The sequence below is a fragment of the Caretta caretta genome, chromosome 3 (genome assembly GCF_965140235.1).
Source record: "Caretta caretta isolate rCarCar2 chromosome 3, rCarCar1.hap1, whole genome shotgun sequence".
NCBI lineage: Eukaryota > Metazoa > Chordata > Testudines > Cheloniidae > Caretta > Caretta caretta.
In genome coordinates, this window is record NC_134208.1 from 10,251,597 (window position 1) to 10,275,205 (window position 23,609).

General features: G+C 45.9%; 1 protein-coding gene and 1 long non-coding RNA gene across 2 annotated transcripts in view; both read right to left on the reverse strand.

Moving 5' to 3' along the window:
• The window catches only part of XKR6 (XK related 6), a 293,812-nt gene extending 274,223 nt beyond the window's left edge, over positions 1 to 19,589 (reverse strand). The window contains exon 1 of the mRNA XM_048845787.2: positions 18,825 to 19,589. Within this exon, the coding sequence (XP_048701744.2) occupies positions 18,825 to 19,555 (731 nt within the window). The 5' untranslated portion in view covers positions 19,556 to 19,589. The remainder of the gene's footprint in view (positions 1 to 18,824) is intronic.
• On the reverse strand, positions 14,273 to 17,509 carry LOC142071499 (uncharacterized). The gene is made up of 3 exons (XR_012667531.1): positions 17,250 to 17,509; positions 15,742 to 15,981; positions 14,273 to 14,948 (listed from the first exon to the last, which is right to left on the reverse strand). It is a non-coding gene; the product is annotated as an uncharacterized LOC142071499 (long non-coding RNA).
• Positions 19,590 to 23,609: the final 4,020 nt, after the last annotated feature.

Genomic DNA, 23,609 nt, shown 5'->3' on the forward strand with positions numbered 1-23,609 from the left:
ACAATGGTTTGTGCAATAGCTAGTTACATTAATCGTCCAGTTCTCAAATGCGCATCTACCAATGTGATATATTCCATCATGTGCCAGCAATGCCCCTCTGCCATGTACATTGGTCAGTCTCTACATAAAAGAATAAATGGAAACAAATAAGACATCAAGAATTATAACATTCAAAAACCAGTTGGAGAACACTTCAATCTCTTTGGTCACTCGATTACAAACCTAAAAGTGAAAAGAAAAGGAGTACTTGTGGCACCTTAGAGACTAACCAATTTATTTGAGCATGAGCTTTCGTGAGCTACAGCTCATCCGATGAAGTGAGCTGTAGCTCACGAAAGCTCATGCTCAAATAAATTGGTTAGTCTCTAAGGTGCCACAAGTACTCCTTTTCTTTTTGCGAATACAGACTAACACGGCTGTTACTCTGAAACCAAACCTAAAAGTGGCAATTCTTCAACAAAAAAACTTCAAAAACAGACTCCAAGGAGAGACTGCTGAATTGGAATTAATTTGCAAACTGGATACAATTAGCTTAGGCTTGAATGAAGACTGGGAGTGGATGTGTCATTACACAAAGTAAAACTATTTCCACTTGTTTATTTCCCCTCCCACTGTTCGTGTAAAGTGCTGAAAATGGCCCACCTTGATTATCACTACAAAAGGTCCTCCCCCCACTGCCAAGCTCTCCTGCTGGTAATAGCTCATCTATCCTGATCACTCTCTTTACAGTGTGTATGGTAAGCCACAGGGGCCAAGCCACAGGGGGCCCTGTGAAGCTAAGTTGCTCAGGCTTCAGGTTCAGCCCCGGGTGGCAGGGTGTGGAGCCCTGGGCTTCAGCCCCATGCGGTGGGGCTTCGGCTTTCTGCCCTCTGCCCCAGCAAGTCTAATGCCAGCCCTGCTTGGTGGACCCCCTGAAGCCTGCTCGCAGCCCCACAGTGGGCCCCGGATACCTGGTTGAGAACCACTGGTCTACACCACAAGATTAGGTCAATGTAAGCTGCCTGCGTCAACTTAGAATCATAGAATATCAGGGTTGGAAGGGACCTCAGGAGGTCATCTAGTCCAACCCCCTGCTCAAAGCAGGACCAATCTCCAATTTTTGCCCCAGATCCCTAAATGGCCCCCTCAAGGATTGAACTCACAACCCTGGGCTTAGCAGGCCAATGCTCAAACCACTGAGCTATCCCTCCCCCCAACTTAGCTGTGGAGGCATTTTCACTTACATTTGTCTCCTGCCAACGAAAGTGCCTCTCTACGGCGATTTAGAAACACCACCTCCCCAAGTGGCATAGAGTCACAGTCGATGTAATTAGGTTGACGCAGTGTCAGTTCAGACACTGTGTTGCTTATGTCGATTGTTACTGGCCTTCAGAAGCCATCCCACAATGCCCCACACTGATAAATCAATCGATACAAGAACTCCTGATGAGGACGCGCTCCACTAACACAAGGGACCACGTGTGCACACACACAAGCCATTTCATAACTGCAATGGCTGTATGCAGACGTAACTTAGGTTGACATAATTTTGAAGTGCAGACATGGCCTAAGAGCGTCAGAGCTAAATACAAGATTGAACAGATAATTTAACATAAGCAGTTAGCACAGGACCACTCAAGGTGAAATGCCCCTTTAACACCTCTGTAGTCAAAGGACAAAAAGGGGGGCTACTAGGTTACAATTTGTGGTAACAAGCCATAAATCCAGTATCTTTATTAAAGACCCTGATTTCTAGGGTCTAGCAAAGTTATGAACCACAACTGACTAATGTCCATCCAGAGAATGGGACAGACCAGGCTGGGACGACAAGGAAGTTGAATTTGAAAATTTCTCAGACAAAACCAACACTGAATCTATTATTATTTGGTACAAGTGAAAGTTCTGTCCCAAGCAAAATAGGGCAACTTTACCATTTGCCTGTTTTTCACTATTTCGTCCTATGAACACTACAAGCACAAGCAGCCAAAAACAGGAGAAATTCAATCTGAAAGAAAATGATGAATATGGCAATACACTGCACTGGACATTTGAAAACTCCAGGTTTGGGGACAGATGAAAGTGCAAACAAAAAACACTTTGACCTACCCCAAGAGCACTTCCAAAGAAAGCTAAAAATACCTCCCATCCCAAAACAAGAATACGCAGAGACTTCCACAGAAGGTAATGATGAAAGAGAACAAAACAAAAAATTGGTGATGCTAAAAGAAGAGAATCTTTGGATTCTTGCAGGATGCTGCAGCACAGTAGCTGCTGTGCAAACAAGAATACAGACATATAGTTTGATACAAATTTAGAATCTTATTGAAATGTTGCATCTTTAAAATGAAAGTGACTGGGAGGAAAATAAATTTCTTTAAAGGTGACTGCTGTTTAAATCTAATTGATATAATCCACAGTTTTACGACAACAAAAATGCTCCTCAGAATGCAGAGTTCTATTTTGAGTGACTAACAGATGTTTTCACTAAGGACTTAGGACAGAAAGAATATAAATGCAATGACAATGGCAGACTAATGAAGTTTAGTCTTCAATTAATTCACACGTCCAATTAATACAATCCCCAAAGGAGAGCATTACCAAGACAAAAAATCTTTTTGTTGATCACGAGGGTCAGTTCCAGGCAAAAAACATCTAACTCAGACATGTGCATTTTAATTCTAATATCTCTATAGAAGAAATGTAACCCCCTAATAAACAACAACTCAGTAACACAATATGCAGGAACTTAGCACTGTGATCTGAATAAGAATGATCATCACTAGCTGTAGCTCATGAAAGCTCATGCTCAAATAAATTGGTTAGTCTCTAAGGTGCCACAAGTACTCCTTTTCTTTTTGCGAATACAGACTAACACGGCTGTTCCTCTGAAACCTAATGGGGTTAGTTAGTTAGTCTGTTCAATTTCCTGTTAAGATGTGTCATTTTTATTTAAGTCTCAGCAAAAGCACAACTGGCTAGTGAATTTTCAGTGTGTCTCTCTTCAATTGTTAAGTCCCAAAATAAAATATTCCAGCAAGAAAAAAAACCTGCTTTCCAGTACACACACACACACCCAGTTTTACTTGGACTTGCATCCACATTCCATTGGAAATTTTAGCTAACAAGAGGAAACCTAAAACAGCAGATCCTGCAGAACTTAAACTATCATTTACATACATTTCTCAGGATCGCAAAGAAAGCTTACTGAATGTGAACCAGATGAAGTGTTGACTCCCTGAATCTGCAGACAATTCCAGTGTCTCTGCTGCAGCCTGTAACTTTCCCAAGCAGAAGTTAACTGAAATTGATAAGACAGATCAGTTTCACAAATGGTTCACTCTCTAGAGTGAAATCTAGAACCCCTTAGGCCAGGGATGGGCAAACTAAGGCCTGGGGGCCAGATCCAGCCCACCAGCTGTTTTTAAAAAAAAAAGGAGTACTTGTGGCACCTTAGAGACTAACCAATTTATTTGAGCATGAGCTTTTGTGAGCTACAGCTCACTTCATCGATGTAGTGAGCTGTAGCTCACGAAAGCTCATGCTCAAATAAATTGGTTAGTCTCTAAGGTGCCACAAGTACTCCTTTTCTTTTTGCGAATACAGACTAACACGGCTGCTACTCTGAAACCAGCTGTTTTAAGCCGCCCCTCGATCTCCCACTGGGGAGCGGGGTCTGGGGCTTGTCCCACTCTGCTGCTCTAGCCACGGAGTAGGGTCGGGGGGCCGCTCCATGCCGCTCCCAGAAGCGGTAGCATGGCTCGTCTCCGGCTCCTACTTGCAGGGGCAGCCAGGGGGCTCCGCTCTGCATGCTGCCCCCACCCCATGTGCCGCCCCCACAGTTCCCATTGGCCTGTTAGCTGATAATTAAATTGCAAACCTATGATTACTTTTAATCTGAAATAGCTGATAGTTTTAAACTCCAGACATATGAAATATATGATGTGATATTATTACCTGGAGCCTTTTGGATGGAATCAATAACTGTTAAAGAAGGATCATATCAGCTACTATCAGGGATCAGCTGATATTGAACAGTACCTACAAATCAGGAGGATCAGCTTTTGGCAATTGTGGTATCCTGCTGGAAGCTACTTGCAGTATAATCACTCATTGTCACAGCATCAGAGCACCAGCAAGTGCTCTGCCTCCTTCTACGTGTGATCAGCGGGGTGGATGTGCTTGGGGATTCACTTTTACCTTGATAATGTACCTGAATTTCAAATGAAGATGGACCTAGCCAGAAAACCGGATCCAATTCCCCCTCAAACTTCAGGGAGGTTCAAATCTGGATCTAAACTTTGTGGCTCAAGTCCATCTCTAACTGACATGTAGCTAAAAAAATAAAATTCACAGATAGCTGAGGTTAAAAAAAAAAAAATGTTGCCATCTGGAACTTTATGTCAAAACAGTAAAGTTATGAATCAAGTTTATTTCCTAACATCACTTGTCAGTTTCTCTCTCCACCAAACCCTCTGCGCCTGTGTTCCATCCTCTTTCCACTGCTATCCTTTCCCTTCCTTCAGTCCTCCTCAGTTGGCTTCTGTAGAGGAGGAAAAAAATCTAGTGTTACGACATCGAGGTGAACAGCAGCAATTTTCCACCAGCATGACCGGAAAAGTAGCCCACTGTGCAGAAGCTGAGACACGACTGTGCTGAGAGGAGGGTTTTATGGGCGAGGGGAGGATATACAGAAAGGTGTATTTTTCTTGAACACACACACTGACCTTACCCCCCCCCGTACACATAAAGTTTACATAGTTCAGCCAACAAAGGGACAAGTGGTCAATACTAGTGCAATTTTGACACACATTAGCCGTAAGAAATAAATTCTGATCCAAAGTTTGTTGGGTTTTTTTTAAGGATAAGCTAAGGAGGGGAATGCAAGGCTACACATCGATTTGGTCAGCGCTGAACAAAGATGACAGATTGCAATAAACCACATTTGCAAGCATATGTCAACAGACAACACACACACACGCTATTCTTAAAACTATGGAAAATTAAACCAAAACTGGGATGGAAATCTCTTCCTCACCAGAGTTTGAAAGTGTGCTGCAGCTATCTTGGGGTCAGATCCTCAGCTGATGTAAACAAAATAGAGTTACACCAGCTGAGCATCTGACACAAGGACTTTTCTCTCGCGTGTCTTAATAGGTGGTAACTTCAGCATGGAATTCCTCAAGAGATGGTTTATTAAGGGAGTGTCTTGAACGGAAGGAGAGTGACAAGACTAGACTGCGAGTCAAAGATTTCAGTTTCATTTGTGAGAAGAATACATTTGATTTTTCTGGGCTAAGAGGCCGAAATCCTTCTTTTGGCATCAAAAATATGCATTCACATTATTACCCTACTTGAGTGTCAAGAACAAGAAATAAGACTGAGTTGCCAAGAAAAAAACCAAGTCCTTCCCAGAAAACAATGGTATAAGTAATCTATTGTGTCCTTTTTCAATAAAAGGTATTTGCAGATGAGATACAGAATCAAAGCCAAAACAAAAAACTGATCCTAACATCTACTGATCTAATGCACATGATCAGTAAACACTCTTCCAAAGCAGTAAGTATACTAATACTGTTAGGATATAGATATTCAGGCCTGTCTGTAAAGGCCTATACTCTAAGAACTTAGGTGTATTCTTATCACTTGGCTAGTTATAGAGGTATAAAAGAAAGAATCAAAATCACTGTCTGCCAGTGTAAGAGCCTTCTCTTACTGTGACAGTCTGAGGCCCTATTCTTAGGCTAAGGCCTTTGGCTAAGCAGCAGAGGCAGCCATAAACTGTGAAGCGACCGGTCACATCCTCACATTCCAAACTAGTCACATTGAAAGAAGGTGCTATTGGGCTGTTAGGAATACAATCCTGTCCTGATAGTGCCTATCACCTCCAGAGAAAAGGAAGTGCCTAGAAGATGTAAAAGGAAACTTAGTTTGACAGCATCCTGTCTGGCAAGAACACATTTATCAATACTGGGATGTGAAATCCTCATTTCTGTGTTGTTCTATCACCGTAGTCCCCATTTCCCTATTGTTTGTCTGTATAATCTCTGTCTGGTTCTGTGATTGTTTCTGTCTGCTGTATAATTAATTTTGCTGGGTGCAAACTAATTAAGGTGGTGGGATACAATTGGTTAAATAATCATGTTACAATATGTTAGGACTGGTTAGTTAAATTTCAGGAAAATGATTGGTTACGGTATGGCTAAGCAGAACTCGAGTTTTACTATATAGTCTGCAGTCAATCAGGAAGTAAGGGGGGGGATGGGAACAGGGAATGGGGGTGGGGAAATTGGAATCATGCTTTGCTTAGGGGGGAAATGGGTACAGGGACACAGGTAAGGCTCTGTGGTGTCAGAGCTGGGAAGGGGGACGCTAAGGAAGGAAACTGGAATCATGCTTGCTGGAAGTTCACCCCAATAAACATCAAATTGTTTGCACCTTTGGACTTCGGGTATTGTTTCTCTCTGTTCATGCGAGAAGGACCAGGGAAGTAAGTGGGTGAAGGAATAAGCCCCTAACAAATACTTCTTTCCTCTCAAACTCACTCTTGGTTGTTTTCTAAAAAATGAAGGAAGGAAGAATTGTTCCCCTCAACACAGGAAACACCAGGAAAAGAAATATTAGAACAATTGCTTGATGGTGACTGAAGTTAGTCCACTAGCATGACAACATGCTAGTGACTTTACACTGCAAGTGAAGCAAGTTCACATCTTTCCTTGCTTAGAATATGACTTGTAGTTGTAAGGTTCCCCTGGGAGAAGGACAGATCAATTTCTGTTGCCAGTGCTTTGTACTGCTCCAAATTATTTCCATTTATAATTATTATTAAATGAATTACAGTGTTGTGCCTTCAATCAGCAGTCACACACCACCAACACTAGATGAAAAGACAACTGTATGAGATAAGCAGTTTATTGACTCAAAAGTCCAATGGTTCTCAACCTTTTTGCATTTGTGGCCCCCTAAAAAATTTCAAGTGGAGGTGCGGAGCCCATTAGAAATCTTAAACGCAGTCTGCAGACACCCATGGGTCTACAGACCACAGGCTGAGAACCACTGGACTGGAAGACAATTACCGCACAAGTGTAAAACTGACAGCGTCCAAACACCAGTGTGCTGATATTTATTTCATACACAAAATTCTCTTTAAATCAGAGATTCAATACAGAGAATATACAATGCAATTATTATGTTAATTTGTCTGAATTTTTCTATTTGATGCTTGAGCTGAAAATAGGAACTTACATTTTAAAAGCTGTCATTTTATGTTACTGAAAATGGTTATTTCCAAAACCCAGTAATAAATATCCAATAATACAATTAGAAATTAAACTTACCCTCTCATCCCACTCCCTACCCTTCTCCTTTCACCATTCTAATAATAAACTACCTATCTACAGAAACATTCTGGCCCAAATCCTTAGTGGGCGTAAACTGGCATACCTCTATTGACTTTAACTGACCTATGTCAATTTACATCACAGAATCATAGAATCATAGAATATCAGGGTTGGAAGGGACCCCTGAAGGTCATCTAGTCGAACCCCCTGCTCAAAGCAGGACCAATTCCCAGTTAAATCATCCCAGCCAGGGCTTTGTCAAGCCTGACCTTAAAAACCTCTAAGGAAGGAGATTCTACCACCTCCCTAGGTAACGCATTCCAGTGTTTCACCACCCTCTTAGTGAAAAAGTTTTTCCTAATATCCAATCTAAACCTCCCCCACTGCAACTTGAGACCATTACTCCTCGTTCTGTCATCTGCTACCATTGAGAACAGTCTAGAGCCATCCTCTTTGGAACCCCCTTTCAGGTAGTTGAAAGCAGCTATCAAATCCCCCCTCATTCTTCTCTTCTGCAGGCTAAACAATCCCAGCTCCCTCAGCCTCTCCTCCTAGGTCAGCTGAGGATCTAGCCCTTAAACTTTTTCACGGGTGCCTGTCCAACTGACAATTATAACAAAACTTTTGCTTCCAAAAAGTTAAAGATGTGAATTAAATGAATTTACAACAGACCTTGGGAGAAAGTAGTTCCTACTCTATAACTCCTCACCTTTACCAAGCTCTGTTCAAGCAAGATTTAGAATGTTCTTTTGTTATCCCCATCCCCACACTAAGTTTACGTTGCAGAAGTCAGTGATTTTATCTGCCTGCACTGATCATGGCGTGGGGATAAATATATAGCTGCAGCTCTTTATGACAAGCCCTGCATGGACAATACATTAATTAAAAAGATACCTGACATCATCATGTCAGGTGACATGCAGGGACTCAAAGCATTCAATCTGCAGCACAGCATTCCCCTCTGCACCAGATGGTAACTAATACAGCCCAGTGATAAAGGAAGCAGTTAAAATGAGCAGAGAAGTGTTCATTGTCCACCACTTTCCAGAGCAGTTGTACTAGGGAAGCACTTCCGGCAATAAGGAAATGAACTGCAGGTCCAATAAAAAGTATATTTTATACCGCCCACCAAAAAGAGGAAACAAATATTCCTGCAGCTTTATGAATGTTAGTTACACAGGTGTGGTTTAAAAGGGAAAGAATAAAATCAAAATATTCAATTAGAAAGAATTAGTATAATTGCAGGTTCCATTTTATCCCTCCATTCAAACCATAAAGGGCCTCAAATTACTGCAGAGCTATGATACAGAGCTTCATGCTGCTTAATGCTTTTATACAAATCCAGGAAGTTCATTAATTTTTGGTTTGAGTGAGGGTCTCTCTTTTCTCTCCTATCCCCTGCTAATTTCATAAATGCTCCTTAAAATAAGGCTGGTTATAAAACAATTTTTTTTCTCCATGGGGTGAGGTATGCAGAAGATGGGCCAGATTCAAATTTAGGCACACATCTATATGTGCACTTTACTTGTGCATGCAAATCAGGTATGTGTGAATAAATTAGGTACATGCAAATACACGGTCATAATTGGGCATGCCTAAATTTAAAAGTCTGACCTTTGATCTCTGGAATTATTTATTTAGGCTAGTAAGGAAAAACGAAGATCAGGTCCAATTTCTGCTCCACAAACACCAGATAAAATCCTCTTGCAAAGGAATATAAAAATATCTCATTTTATTCAAATTATAGAGCACAAATCAGAAAATAATTTGCTTGCCCAAGGTCACACAGCAAGTCAGTGGTAGAGCTGGGAAAGAGCACAGAATTCCTGATTCCCAGCCCTGTGCTCTAACCAACAGTCCACATTTCCTTCCTTTAATGATGCCATGAGCCATTGTTCTCTGAGTACAACCAAGTTCCTCCCTGGAAATATAATCCCCCATCCTGCCAGTTACCTTAATCTCTTGTTTCCATATCTCAGACTCTTAGTATTTTTAGTGGACGCTTACAATTCTGTTGTAAATATTGGCAAAACTAAGCGAAATATTCTCTGGCATTCAAGATTCAGGGGGTTTTTTTTAGTCATGTTTTTAATCTACTTTCTCCTTATTTTTGGAACACCTCCCACTCCTCATTTTGCACCAGACTGTTCATATTTTTTAAATGCCTTCTGCTTACAACACGTTTTACTTCAACAGAATCAGCCTCTGTTGCTCTTTTTCCTGGCTCTGACATAACTGGGATAAATTCCAATCCCAATCTCAGACCGTTCCTGACATGTTTTACTGCTGCCGTATGAGTGTGGTATGTCAGGCAAAATGCATTTCCAGCACTTCCACAAGTTTCTTCATAGATGCACTGGGGAACCAGCTGGAAAACGGTTAAAATATTCCTCCACTTCCTACCAGCATGGAAGAACCGGAGAGAGCCACGGGGTACAAGTTTTCCCATACAATGTAATTCTATAAATTCATTTAGGACAGGGGTTCTCACCCTTCTTTCTTTCTGCGCCCCCTCCCCAGCTATAAAAACTCCATGGCCCACCTGTGCCACAGTAACTGGTTTTCTGCATATAAAAACCAGGGCCAGTGTCAAGGGGTAGCAACCAGGACAATTACCTGGGGCCCCATGCCACAGGGACTCCACCGAAGCTACATTGCTCTGGCTTCAGCTTCCGTCCCAGGGAGGCGGGGCTCAGGGCCCTGGCCTTCGGCCCCATGCAGCGGGGCTTCGGCTTTCTACCCTGGGCCCCAGCGAGTCTAATGCTGGCCCTGCTTGGCAGCCCCTCCCGGGGGCCCAAAACCCCTGATTGAGAACTGCTGATTTAGGGCATTTGTCATTCCCAAACCTTTTGAGATGCACAGAATTCACTAATGTGTATCACTTAGGACGGGGGACTCCCAATGCCAACCGCCATACATACAGACTCCCTGTCCTCAAGAGCTTCTAAGGTGCCACAAGTACTCCTTTTCTTTTTGCGGATACAGACTAACATGGCTGCTACTCTGACACTTACCTAGAATTATACATCACACTCCTTCCCACGGTCTCTGAGCACCTTACCCGTGGTTTTAAAAGGTATAAAATAGCTCAGCCTCGGTCTTTTTCTGTCCCACACATGGCAGGAAATTTCAACTTCCCACCTCTAGCTAGCCCAAGAACTCCATCCCCTTTAACTCCAGAGAAGACCACTAAATTATTTGGCTTTAGATAGCTATAAACTCCACCTTTCATCATTCAGGCGGAAGGGCAAAGAGGCCGACTCTTCTAAAGTTGACCCCACTATTGCACTATGGGGAAAAAACTGACAAATTCCCACTGGCTCCTGAACCTGGTCAGCTGCACTGGTAGGAGCTGCTGCCTAGACAAGATGCCAGCAGGCAGCCCTGTTTCCACCAGCATTTTAATTAGACTTGCTCTTCGGCAGGTTTACCTAAAAGGGCAGTAAAGCTAATTTCAGGGTCCTTGTCTACCCTGCAGCTCCTCATGGTTTTAATACTGGTTCTGATGAACTGGTAGGAATTTTTATGGTAAATTTCACCAGTGTAGAAATGGTCTGAGAGAAGGCACTTGTAGAGTGGCAGGAAGGATATTTTTAGTGGATGGGGCACTAGACTGCGATTCAGGAGATGTAGCTTTAATTCCTGACAGCCACATATTTGGGCAACAGACTTAAATCTACCCAGTGTCTCAATTCCCCAGCAGTAACAGGGGATACCACCCTACACACAGAGGCAGTGGGAGTGTAAAATCCATTAATGATTGTGAAGCATTCAGATACAGTACTACCGGACTGAGAACTATACAAATACCTAGACAGAGAGTAGGGAAAGAGAGAAGCCATGCTGAAACACATAATCCACACCAGTGCTCCATCTAACCCCACAGAAAAATCCTAGGTATTCAACGAACCCAGAAGCTCTACAATCAAGCCAACCTCCAGGAAAGAGAACCCTACAAAAGCTAATATTCAAATAGTGGCCAAGAGAAAACGCTGACAGGAAATGAAAGTCAAAGAGGCAAATTTGCACAGGACACGTGAAAGTCAAAGTCAGTTCAGCATTCTACCTGCCCATCCTGGAATCTCATCATACATGACAGTTATCAGACTGCATTGAATAGCGATAGAAGGTGGGTAAGGCAATACTTTTTATTGGACCAACTTCTGTTGGTGAGACAAGATTTTGAGCTTACACAGAGCTCTTCTTCAGGTCTGGAAAACATACTCAGAGAATAGAAATGACAACCTAAATGCTGACAGGTGACGAATTTGTAAAGTATCTAAATCCTCAGGCTGGGATTTGAACCACCAACCCTAACATAGAATGTGTGTGAACACAATTACAGAGGAAGGAAAGTTTTATGGTTCAGGGACTAGGCTGGAACTCAGGTTTGACACCCAGCTACCAAACCCTTTTTGTATGACTTGAATATTTACTTCCACTGGTGAACACTAACTCCCACTGACTTCAGTGAGAGAAATGGGTTCAAAATCTGGCCCTCTATCTTTTTGTACCTCATTCCCCACTCTGTTAAAAAGGAGGAAGAAGCTATTAATACTAGACAGAGAAGGCAGAAAGGATGTATGTAAATTGTTTGAGCAGAATGTCTTTTACTATATGTATGTACAGATCTTGGTGTTCCAATCTCATTTAGGTCCCCATAGCACTATGTAATACCAACAATCATATACACATATGGCTACTAAAACAACGAACATAGCATCAGTGTATACACACAAACGATCAGTTCAAGTATATGCATGTTGTAAATGTAATGCTCAGTGACCAGGTGGTAGCCACACTAATTTTATTAAGAGGCTCCATTTTAGATTCCGTGTAGGTCTTCCTCCTCAATAACACCTTTCTTCTTCTAAAACTCTATCTGAAAACTATTCATTTGTGCATATGAATGCCTTGTTCCCCTTTGCGTACATTTTATTTGAAGAGAACAAGCCTTTTTTCTTTTACTGCTTCTGGAACTATTTGTTCTAGAGTTTTCCCAAACTGCCTCCACCTCAGAAAACTTTGTTAATAACGAGCAGCACTTTAGCATAACCATCTGTCTTCCAAGACTTCTAGCACAATCGCCTTCTGGCAACCTTGGCTGATGGCTATTGAACTGACTGTAAATTTCAGTGGATCCATCAAGGAATATGCAATAAAGAGGAATTTTAGAGTTATCAATTCCACCTTCACAGGGAACCGAAATCTCCGGTCCATTTTAACAGGCTAGGAAGGCCAGAAATCTGATTTTCACCCTCCTCCATTTCTATTCCTTGCTCCAATGCTTGAAAAAGTTTGTTCGTCTTGAAAAAACATCAGTACTAGCCTTGAAAACTGTTTTGTATTCATGGAAGATCACTAGACAGTGGGTCATAAAAAAGTCACTATTCTCCACAAGCTCCTTTCTCTCACCTTCCCCTTTAATTCAAGCACGATCTTTGCTTCTCTCTCTCATGAGCTGCTAGTTAAATACTTTACACCAGCTGAATGCTTTCAGATAGTATAAAGCTTCAGTTTCTACCTAGACCACTTCTCAAGACAAGTGGCTGCTAAAAATCAAGTCAGGATTCAAGGGAAATAAAGCAAGCATTTAAAAAGAGGGGAAATAAGGTATTTGAGGGATTCAGATTTCTCCATGCTATACCTCCACCATCTTGCCTAGTACAATGCTCTATGCTTCCGTTTTAATTTCTGTCTTTTCTTTACGATAGGTTCAAGACAACAGCAACAACCATCACTTCTTTTGAACAAGGTCTCTCGCCTTCCCCCACAACCACACACCCCACTGTTTTTCCACATATGCAAATTACATTACTACCAAAGAGATGTTATATGATTGTGTGGGAGGGGAGGTCGTCCAGAATACACTGCAAAGGTGAAGTCCATCCTTTGAAAAGGTTAGGGAAAACTCTTCTCTCCAAAGCTAGATCACCACAAGATTGGCTTCAACATCTGTGATTTGACCCCCCTCTAGTGGGTAACCCAGAACAAGGCAGTAAGCCTCACTACCAGTTAACAGCCAATGCAGAGTCTCCTTTTGCTCAGGTGATTAGTTCCCTTTTTAAGGCTAGATACCCTCTATTCTAGCATCAATGCCTTTTGTGCTGTTTAATCAATGTGAATGATGTCTGCAGACAGCGATTCCTTATGAGAGACTCCATACTGTGCTGTATTAGAGGTAGGTGTTCAGAATTCTCTTCTCTAGAGCCATCTCACACAGAGGTCCTTTGCAATTTCAGGTAAATGGAAGCAGAGAGAAATTCCTCTCAGTATTTGATTGTGTGTGCAACTTGGCTTGTCACAGCACTGTCATTTACCCCAGTGCTTGTTCCCATTGTCAGGCATTTTCAGAGCCTGAAAGAACTCTATGCTACAGCCAGGGTTTCACAGCTTATCCTAAAGAGGAAGAACTCAGCTGCCAGACAAACTAACCAGAAAAGTAGCAAAATATGTAAGTCTGCCAGAAGAGACAGCAAATATGCAGAAAGTGTCTAGAAAGCGGAGTACCCAAGACAGAAGAGTCTGACAAGATTCATGGATGGGTACTTCCAGCTACCCGGTTGTTTGATAGATACCTTCCCATCTTAAGCAACCCAGACATGTTCTAAAAGTCCAGGAGTTGCTACATAATTTAGAAACACTTCTCATCCAATGTATCTTGAATATAGCAAGTGTTTAAGTCGCACTATTACATTAGAGAATTTTGCTCTAGAATTAACTAAAACAATCCTCATTTATCACGCACACATTAACAGAAAATATTCCATTTAAATCAACTGTTGAAGCACAAACTTAGCTCCTTGATAGATCTGTTTGACAACCTATGCAAATAATATTTATCTTTCCATATTCCACACAACCTTCTGCAAAACATGGGAGTTTACATTTGGTATATCAACTAGTGAAGAAAACAGTCGAGTCTTTACCTCCATTGTAGGATTACATAACACATGTAGAGTATAAATTTTTAATGTCAAGGGAAAGAGGACTACAAGGTTTTCTTATAGTCTGGTTTTCTTCATAACATGTACATTTACTGTTCTTGATTTAAAAACTTATTTGAATGCATTACATAACATTCCTGAGAATTTCTGTGAGATACAATAGAATAGGATTTTCAATTGATCAGCTTTCATTTTAGACCTGTCAGTCTCAGGTTACACTTATTCCATTGGATTTTAGTGGTATATTCCTAGATCTAACCTAATAGTATGGTGCTACATGAAGTTTCACAGTTTACACACTAAACCTTGTATATTTTAAGGAATGCAAGCATGACCCATTAACCTACTTGCAACAGTGATTAGAAAGAGGTACAGATACAAAAATAATATTGTTGAGCACTTTTAATACAGCTAATTAGCCAAGATGCTAAATCTTTCAAGTCAAAACGTCTATTCCTTAATTTACACAGATGAATGACTTCAGTGGAAGCAACAACCCTGGCAAGCTTAAAAGGCAACCCTGCATCCAGTCTATTTCAAGTAACACCACAGCACTGCAACATTCTTCCTCAATGAACATCCCTTCTGCAGTTTTGTAGTGCTGAAGCACAAAAGAGCATAATATGCACGACTGGCATCCTCTACTTTGACAGTTTGGCTGAAATGTTCTAGTCTTCAAGATTACCTAAGAAATTAAGATGAAAAGTAAAAATTGTAGACTGTTAAAATAAGTACATGAGTACATTTGTAATGATACAAGCTTAAAATCATATTGCTCACGCAATGATTGGGACAATAAAAGCATTAGCAATAAGCAAACTGAGTGACTCTGGAAATACAAATTAATCCATCTCCCATCAACACTTTCATTAACCTCTCTAACACACTTGGCAAAGCCTAAATTCTGTATGTGATTGTGCAAGTACAAAAATACCAAATAAGGGACAAAACTCAAAAAAGGCCTCACTTTTAACTCATTTGTACTGGAACTGCTAGATACTGCCTAACACAATTCCAAGACATAATGGAGATATTAATGCTCTAACGCCCGCCCCAAAAATATCAACGTATTCATTCTAATAGAATTTTGTATGCCTGCTGTAGGAATTTTGGCTATGAATCCTTTTATCTGCAAGTCTCATCACTGTTTAGGAAAGGAAGTCCTTATAGGATGACAAACCATATTTGATCCCCACATATTAAATACAAACTAGGTGACATTCACCAAGAAGGAGCCCTGGGAAATTCAAAACAGGATCTCTGTACAATTCACTCCTACTCCCTCTATCCTTCATGACTCTGCTTCCAGCTGCAGGGCAACAGATAGTTTCCGCACAACATATATTTTTGATCTTACTACATACTGTATTTGAACAGTTCATATCCATTCTCATGAAGGAACCTAAGCCCAGTGCATCACACTCTGATCATACATTGTTTAAGTCGTCCCCCTCCACCCCTTAACATAAACTTCTTACCAGCATGAAACAATTTAGCTGCAGGCAAATACTGCTAAAATAGTGCTTTCCAGTATTAGTCCCATCACCGCATTCAAGATTAATTTTCATGACAGTCGCAACAGCCATGGCAGAAGCGTAAAAACACCCTCGAAATAGTCACAATGGTTAGTCCATAAATTCCTTCCATCGTAGCTATCTCTGCTTTCTTAAGTCAGACACTGAGATCCAGCTTCACTCCACTGCACTGTTTAGCAAGATCTGAATGTGAAACAGGTAATAATCAGGATCATAGCGAGCTCTCTTATTTCAGTTAACGTGACTTGGTCTGGAGAGTCCCTTCTCAGTCCCTGTGTCAGCAGCCCCAGACCTGCACATTCCCAGCACTGAAATCCACCTCTGCAGTGAAAAGTCACCGCTAAATCTGGGCAACTTAAGCCTCTTTTCTTCATAGAAGCCACACACACACCCCCATCTCTTCCATGCACGATCAGAGCTTCTAACAGCATCCTGTTTTTTTCCCCCCACTGTTCACTCAAACATGTTGTGGGTTTGTTTTTGCCAGTGCAGATTTGCACAGTGCTTAATACATAATTACTTATTTTGCATGGCTGCATGATGAGAGACCCCCAACTTGCCAAAGGAGCATCTGCACCAAGCTGCTTTTGCTGATGTGATCAGCATTTGAGGATAAGGGCTGGCAGGAGGAGGCAGAAAGGTTTGTGAACTGATTCTTCTTCCTAACACATCCCCACCCACGCACCCTAGACGTGGCTGCAAAAATATCCACAATCATTGAGAGGGCATTTGTCTTAAATAAGTGCAAATGACATTGAAAAGACGACAGAACAGAAACGTGTTTTCTGTTGCACTGCATGATTTCACCAGCTTATTTCCTAGGTAGCGATTCCAGAGAACCTTCCCACACAATTCCTCCCTGCCCCCTCCTCAAAAAAAAAAATCTTTGTTGTGCTATCTCCATTTTACCTCAAGATTCTTGCGCTAAGAAGAAACATCAAGCCCCCTCTTCCCCTCTCAAACGTGCTGCCTCCATCTTCACTTCAGCCACTTTTTCACAAATTCGATTTAGCAGCAAAGTTAACCCCTCAGTTACCCATACATCATTAGCCACAAAATACTTTCCCTCTATCTCACCAGCCCTTGCTGCCTCCTACCCCCCACCCACCCCAACAAAAATACAATCCTCTAAAGCCCATTTGATGTCTTATCTCCAGGATTTATCCTGGAGATTTCAGTGCAGGGATAAACTTAACCCCATCAGCAACAAGCCATTTGATTCCCCTGTGCCCCATCATATAAAATGTCTCATTGTTGGTTTATCCCACATATCTAGCCTCTTCTCCTGGAAAATATTTGAAAAGGGGCCAAATTAACCCATTTGTTTGCCCTATCAGCCACCCCTATTCCTCCAAATTTTCTTCCCAAATATGGTCTGTTATATGGATGCCTGTTACTTCCACACTCAACTTGGGGATTTCATCCTATCCCCTCTCATCCATGCCTCTCACCTTCCAGCCTCACTTCTGAAGTCTCCCCTTTCCACGCACAGAGTTGCCCTAGAGGACACGTAGCAAAATAGCTCTGTACAATTATCCTTAGATCACCTCTTTCCCCAAAATCCCTAGAATGAGCCTGTAAAAATTAACCCCACAGAGATGGGAACTCCTTCATGCTCCCTCCCAAATCTTTGTTGGGGGTATGCTGACCTCCAAAGTCATTCCTGAGATTTCACACCCAAAACAGTTCCCTCCACTCCAACCCTAGGAATTTTTCTTTCCCTATTCCCCCCCTTCCCCTGCTATCCAAATCCTTCCCTTGAATAATCTTTCCTACCTTCCCACAGAAGTCCCCTCCCCCCCATGACTTCTCTCTAAGGAACAAACCCCATCTCTGACCTCTAGTTCCTTACACCGAGGACACTCCCCAACTCCCCTACACCTGCTGAAGGGGTGTTTCTCTCCTACTACCAAAGATTTATCCAGGACATCTCACTACATTTTCCCCTCTTCCAAATGACCTGCTTCCCCCTCTTTGCTGAGTGTGACTAACCCTGGGGAAGGGGATAGATCTTCCCCTCTTTCCCTTACTTGCAGACCCATATCCTAGGGCTCACCCTGAATGCAGGTAAGGATGTGAACCCACTTCTCCCCGCAATCTCAGATCCATACCCAGAAATTCTCCCAGGGGTAGAAATGAGCTAATCCCTATTTATGCCACATTAATCTATTCAAACTATGTCCACATGTGGTGGGGACCACTTCTCCCCATACCCTGAGCTAACCCTGGTGGAGATTGACCAGTTTCACCTCCTAACCCCAGCTGTATGCCATGGAACAGTCCCCTCTGGCTCAGAAACAATTCTTCCTCCCGTTTACCTGCGGACCCATACAACAGAGTTCTTTCTCCCTGTGCAGGAATGACCTCCACCCCACATCATCATCATCATCTCCTCCGCCTCCCTGTAGGGAGACCTACACTCTAGAGCTCTCCCTGTGGGTGGGATTCACCCCTACCCCCATAATCCTCCCTTCCCCATCTCTCCCCAAACCCATCCCCTGCTGCTCCCCTTCTGTGCACGTGTAGCAGTGACTCCCCCTCTCCACAGGCCCTTCCCCCAATGTAAGTGGGGTGTGACCCCCTCCCTCCCCAACCCCTTCCCCCCCCATGTGTGTAGCGGTGACCCCCTCCCTCCCCAACCCCTTCCCCCCCAATGTAAGTGGGGCGTGACCCCCATCCTCAAACCCTTCCCCCCCGTGTGTGCAGCAGTGATTCCCCCGCTCCCCAGCCCCTTCCCCCCAATGTAAGTGGGGGTGACCTCCCCCTTCCCCAGCCCCTTCCCCGCAGTGTGTAGCGGTGACCCCCCCTCCCCAGCCCCTTCCCGCCCCCCCAGTGTGTAGCGGTGACCCCCCCCTCCCCAGCCCCTTCCCGCCCCCCCAGTGTGTAGCGGTGACCCCCCCAGCCCCTTCCCGCCCCCCCAGTGTGTAGCGGTGACCCCCCCTGACCCCCCCTTCCCCGCAGTGTAAGTGGGGTCCCTGACCCTCCCCCGCAGTGTGGGGGCGCCTCCCTGCCGGCCCCCGCCTTACCTCCAGACCTGTCCCATCTGCAGCAGGTGGATGACGGCCTGCCAGACCCAGACCGAGAGCCTGCAGAGGCGCTGGGCCCCCGGCGTGGGGGTGCCGGCGGCCCCCGGCCGGCGCCCGACGGCGCCCATCATGGGCGGCCCGCGGCTGCTGAGGCCCTGCACGGCGCCCAGCCCGCCGCCCGTGTAGTCCTGCACGAACCAGCGGAAGCTGAGGATCTGCACCAGCACGGAGGGCAGCAGCACGAAGGCCAGGGTCAGGCCGCACCACACGTAGTCCCGCCGCCCGTAGTGGTGCAGCGCCAGCCACAGGTCCGTGCCCACGTCCCCCAGCAGCACCAGCAGCGCCAGCACGATCCACAGGCAGTCCAGCCACGGCCGCTCGCCCCCGCCGCCGCCGCCGCCGCCGCCGGGCCCCCCCGGGGAGTGCGGCGGCCCCTCGGAGGAGGAGCCCGGGGCCAGCGGGTCCGTGCCCCCGCCGCCGCCGCCGCCGCCGGCCCGGCCCCCCGCCCGCCCCAGCAGGCTCCGCAGGCAGGCGCTCCGGCAGCCCCAGTAGCACGACGAGGTGTTGCAGCAGTGGCAGATGTGCAGGGAGCTGCTGCCGCCCTGCTCGGCCGCCCCGTCGCCGCCGCCGCCGCCCCCCGCCGCGGCCGCCGCCGCCTCGTCCAGGTTGTGCAGCTGGGCGAAGCCGACCCCCGCGCCCCCGCCGCCGCCGCCGTCCGACTTGGCCGCCATCTTGCTGCTGCCGCCGCCGCCGCCGCCGCCGCTCGGCGCTCGCCCCGCTCCTCCGGCCCCCTCGCCGGGCTCCCCCCCCACCACCCCCCGGCCGCCGCCGCTGCTTCCGGGGGAGGCGCTTGCCGGGCCCCGCGCAGGATGGAGGGGGGACCCCTAGCGCCCGCCCGGCGAAGCGCGGCTCCCACGCCGCCCCGGAGCTGCTGCAGCAGCCCCGCCCCCACCCACAGCGCCCGGGACCCCCCCAGCCCAGGCCCCCCCGCGCCAAGGGCCCCCGAGCTCCCCCGGGACCCTCCCAGCCCAGGCCCCCCGCGCCAAGGGCCCCCGAGCTCCCCCGGGACCCCCCCAGCCCAGGCCCCCCGCGCCAAGGGCCCCCGAGCTCCCCCGGGACCCCCCCAGCCCAGGCCCCCCCGCGCCAAGGGCCCCCGAGCTCCCCCGGGACCCCCCCAGCCCGGGACCCCCCCAGCCCAGGCCCCCCCGCGCCAAGGGCCCCCAAGCTCCCCCGGGACCCACAGCCCAGGCTCCCCGCGCCAAGGGCCCCCGAGCTCCCCCGGGACCCCCCCAGCCCAGGCCCCCCCGCGCCAAGGGCCCCCGAGCTCCCCCGGGACCCCCCCAGCCCAGGCCCCCCCGCGCCAAGGGCCCCCGAGCTGCCCCGGGACCCCCCACTTCAGCCCTCTTGTACCACGGACCCACTATTCCCCAGGACCCCACACCCAGTCCTCTTGCACCAAGGACCCACTGTTCCCCTGAGATCCACCACCCCTGCTCCCCTAACCCCTGCACTAGGGACCCCCTCGCCCCAGCACCCAGCTCTGCTACCCCCTGCGCCCAGGGCCCAGCCAGGCAACCTTCTGTTCCAGTAATGCCAGCCCTGGGACCTAGCTATCTGCCTCCCACATCCCACCCCCGTCTTCCGCTGCCCTAGCCCTGCCATCCCCTCCCCAGCTCCACCAGCTTCCCCTGCCCAGCATTAGCTGAGCTGCCCCTCTCTGACCCAGTCATGGGACTCGCTCCCTGCTCTGCCTTTCCCTACACTGGGGGACCCTACACCCCTCACGACCAGGTCCCACTGACCCCAGCCCCACACCTCTGATGCCCTGCTACTCTCCACCCCTAGCGATGCCCAGGGACCTTCTGCACTGGCTGACCACACCTCATTACCAAACCAGGGTACTGCAGACCACCAGCTCCCTGAGCCCAGTTCCCCTGCCTCCTAGATACCATCTCCCCTGGTTCCCACTACCCCCAAGTCCCTAGTGTCGCCCAGCACCTCAGCCACCCCTTTTCCCCCTAGATACATACTCCCAGGTGGCTTCCTCCACCCTTTGGCCCCCAGCTACCTCCACCACCCCAGACCCCAATGGTGCCTTCACAAATCAGCCTCAGCTACCTCAGGACACTCCAAAGCCATGCACCTCAGCTCCCAGTGCTTCTCACATCACCTGGTTCTTCTAATCCCCTTGTCATTACCTAAGCATAAAGCCAGCCCTCTGCTCCCCCCTTTAGTTCATCACTTGCTGTTTAACTTGGGTGGGTATGGGGAGCCTTTCCTCCATCTCTTGAGGGCTGCCAGGTAGCCATCCTATTCATTGCCAAGGGGCACTGACCAGCCTAGCTGCAATGGTATGGAGCAGGCGTTCCAACCAGCTCATCCTTCTGTCCAAGGATCCTGAGCAATCCTGGGCCAGCATTTCCACCTCTCAAAAGGAAAAACCACCCTTCTAATAGCAAACAGAAGAGCTAGCTTCCTGCTTGGACTTTATAGGCAGAGCCTGGGGAAGCTCCACCCCCAGAGTGGGCAGGGTTTTCCCATCCTTAGCCCTGACCTTGGCTATGAAAGGCAGGATGCTTCAAAAGACCTGTTTATAATAAAAGATAGAGCCCGGCTCCTTAGTCTTTCCCTGGATTGGGGTTGGGCGCACCTCTCTTTAGACCTATTTTGGTGGGAAATTTAGCCATTGGTTCCATCTCCTCCGTTTACTTGCACTTGCTTTTATTCCATGCTTGATCTTTCATCCCTATATTGGCTCTTTTGTATGCTCAGATGCATTTTTCTCTTCTTGGAAGTTCACTGTCTCCCTGTAGACTCTCCTTCTGTTCCTCTCTTGCTTTTTCTGCACAGGCCTGTATGCTCCCCTTTGGGTATACTCTCCCCTTCCGTTTTCTGCATCTGTTTCCATAGACATGCCCTCCCTTTCTGGTTCTCCATGGCTCTCCATGCTCTCTTTGTGGGCAGGTGCTTCTCTCTTTCCGAAGACCTATGTTTGCATGTTCTGTTCTTTCTCTTCCTGAAATTACATTGATGGCAAATACCAAAAAGGATTTGCCAAAGGGATCAGATAATGTGGTGGTAATGTGTCATTTTGCACACTGCAAAGCTAATCTCAAGGGGGGGAAACTAAGAAAAAGTACATCCAAACAGTTCCAAATGCTGTGTTGCTCTAGCTGTGCTAGTCCCGTGATATTAATGGTGAGGTAGTAACTTTTATTGGACCAGTTTCTGTTGGTGAGAGAGAGAAACTTTCCAGCTACACAGAGCCGAGGAAGAGCTCTCTGCAAGCTTGAAAGCTTTTCTCTTTCACCAGCAGAACACGGTTCAATAAAAGATAATACCTCACCCATCTTGGCTCACAAATGCTAATGGAAGAGAGGGGAGAAATCGCTTGAACTTGAGAACAGTGAGAGAACTGTAGTAAATATTAAACAAAGTATAGTAGGAAAGGGATCTGTGAAACAAATCTGTGGCCCTTTTCAGATGATTCATGGGAAGTTCAAAAGTTCTATGAAGTTCTAAAACATACTGCTGCTCTTGAAATAGTCAGGTGAGCTGGCACTCGAGAACCTGAGGACAGGAAATGAAAAGAAAAGCCTTATATATTGGCTAGGCAGTCACTCGCTCTCTGTATGTGGTCAGGTCAGAGGTCATTAGTACTACACGAGAACCTAACAAAAATTTCTTTAGGTGGCGAGCAATACTATTAAACATTCTTGGAACAAAGAGAACATGATAGAATACTGCAGGACCCCATGCTACAGACTTCAAAGGCCACAAGATTTTTCTTGTTTTCTGCTGACTTAAGCCATGGTGTGAGACTAGGCAGAACTATGAATATGGAAATAAATGACACTGAGACCCTAATCCTCTGTCTTGGCTGACAAAAATTAACTTACACTCAGAGGAGAAATACTAATATTTGGAAAAAGAACAGGAGCACTTGTGGCACCTTAGAGACTAACAAATTTATTTGAGCATAAGCTTTTGTGGGCTACAGCCCCCTTCATGAGATGCATAGAATGGTTCTTTTTGCTGATACAGACTAACACGGCTGCTATTCTGAAACTTATATTTGGGGAAAAAGAAAAGGAGTACTTGTGGCACCTTAGAGACTAACAAATTTATTTGAGCATAAGCTTTCGTGAGCTACAGCCCACTTCATCAGGATCATTCTTCTGCCTTGCAATTGAAAAGCAAACCAAAGAATCAGTAGGCCAATTGTGAAGAGGAAGGATTCTGAGGCCTCTTATTGTGAGAAGCATCTTCATTGTGGATTAAATAAACTGTTTCACAGTCTTAAAGGTGGGTGGAAACACTTCTACTTTATACCATAATGCAGTTGGTTACATTTCATTTTAAAAAGGATGCACAGAAAGTACTCTGCTGTTTATTTATTTATATAGCACTATAGGTGTATGCTGCATGGCATTGACACATAAGGAGGCCAAGACCCTTAACAATCTCACTGACACAAAAGCAATTCAAGATCAGTTAAGATCCAGCGCAGACAACGGATGAACAGAGAACCAGAGTGGACAACAATTAAGGGGGGGGGGGGCCAACAGTGGAAGGCTAACCGAGAGAAGAGGTTTTTAAGGAGAGATTTGCAGGAGGAATAGGAAGTTGCTTTGCATGAGGAAGAAAAGATCTTCCAAGTCAACAGAGGAGTGCGGGGGACAGAGGTGTCATGAAGTCAAGTGTTGGATAAGGAGAACAAAAGGAGCACTAAAGAAGGGGGAAAAAATATCACTTACTGTACAATAGTGACCTTGTTTAGGAAAG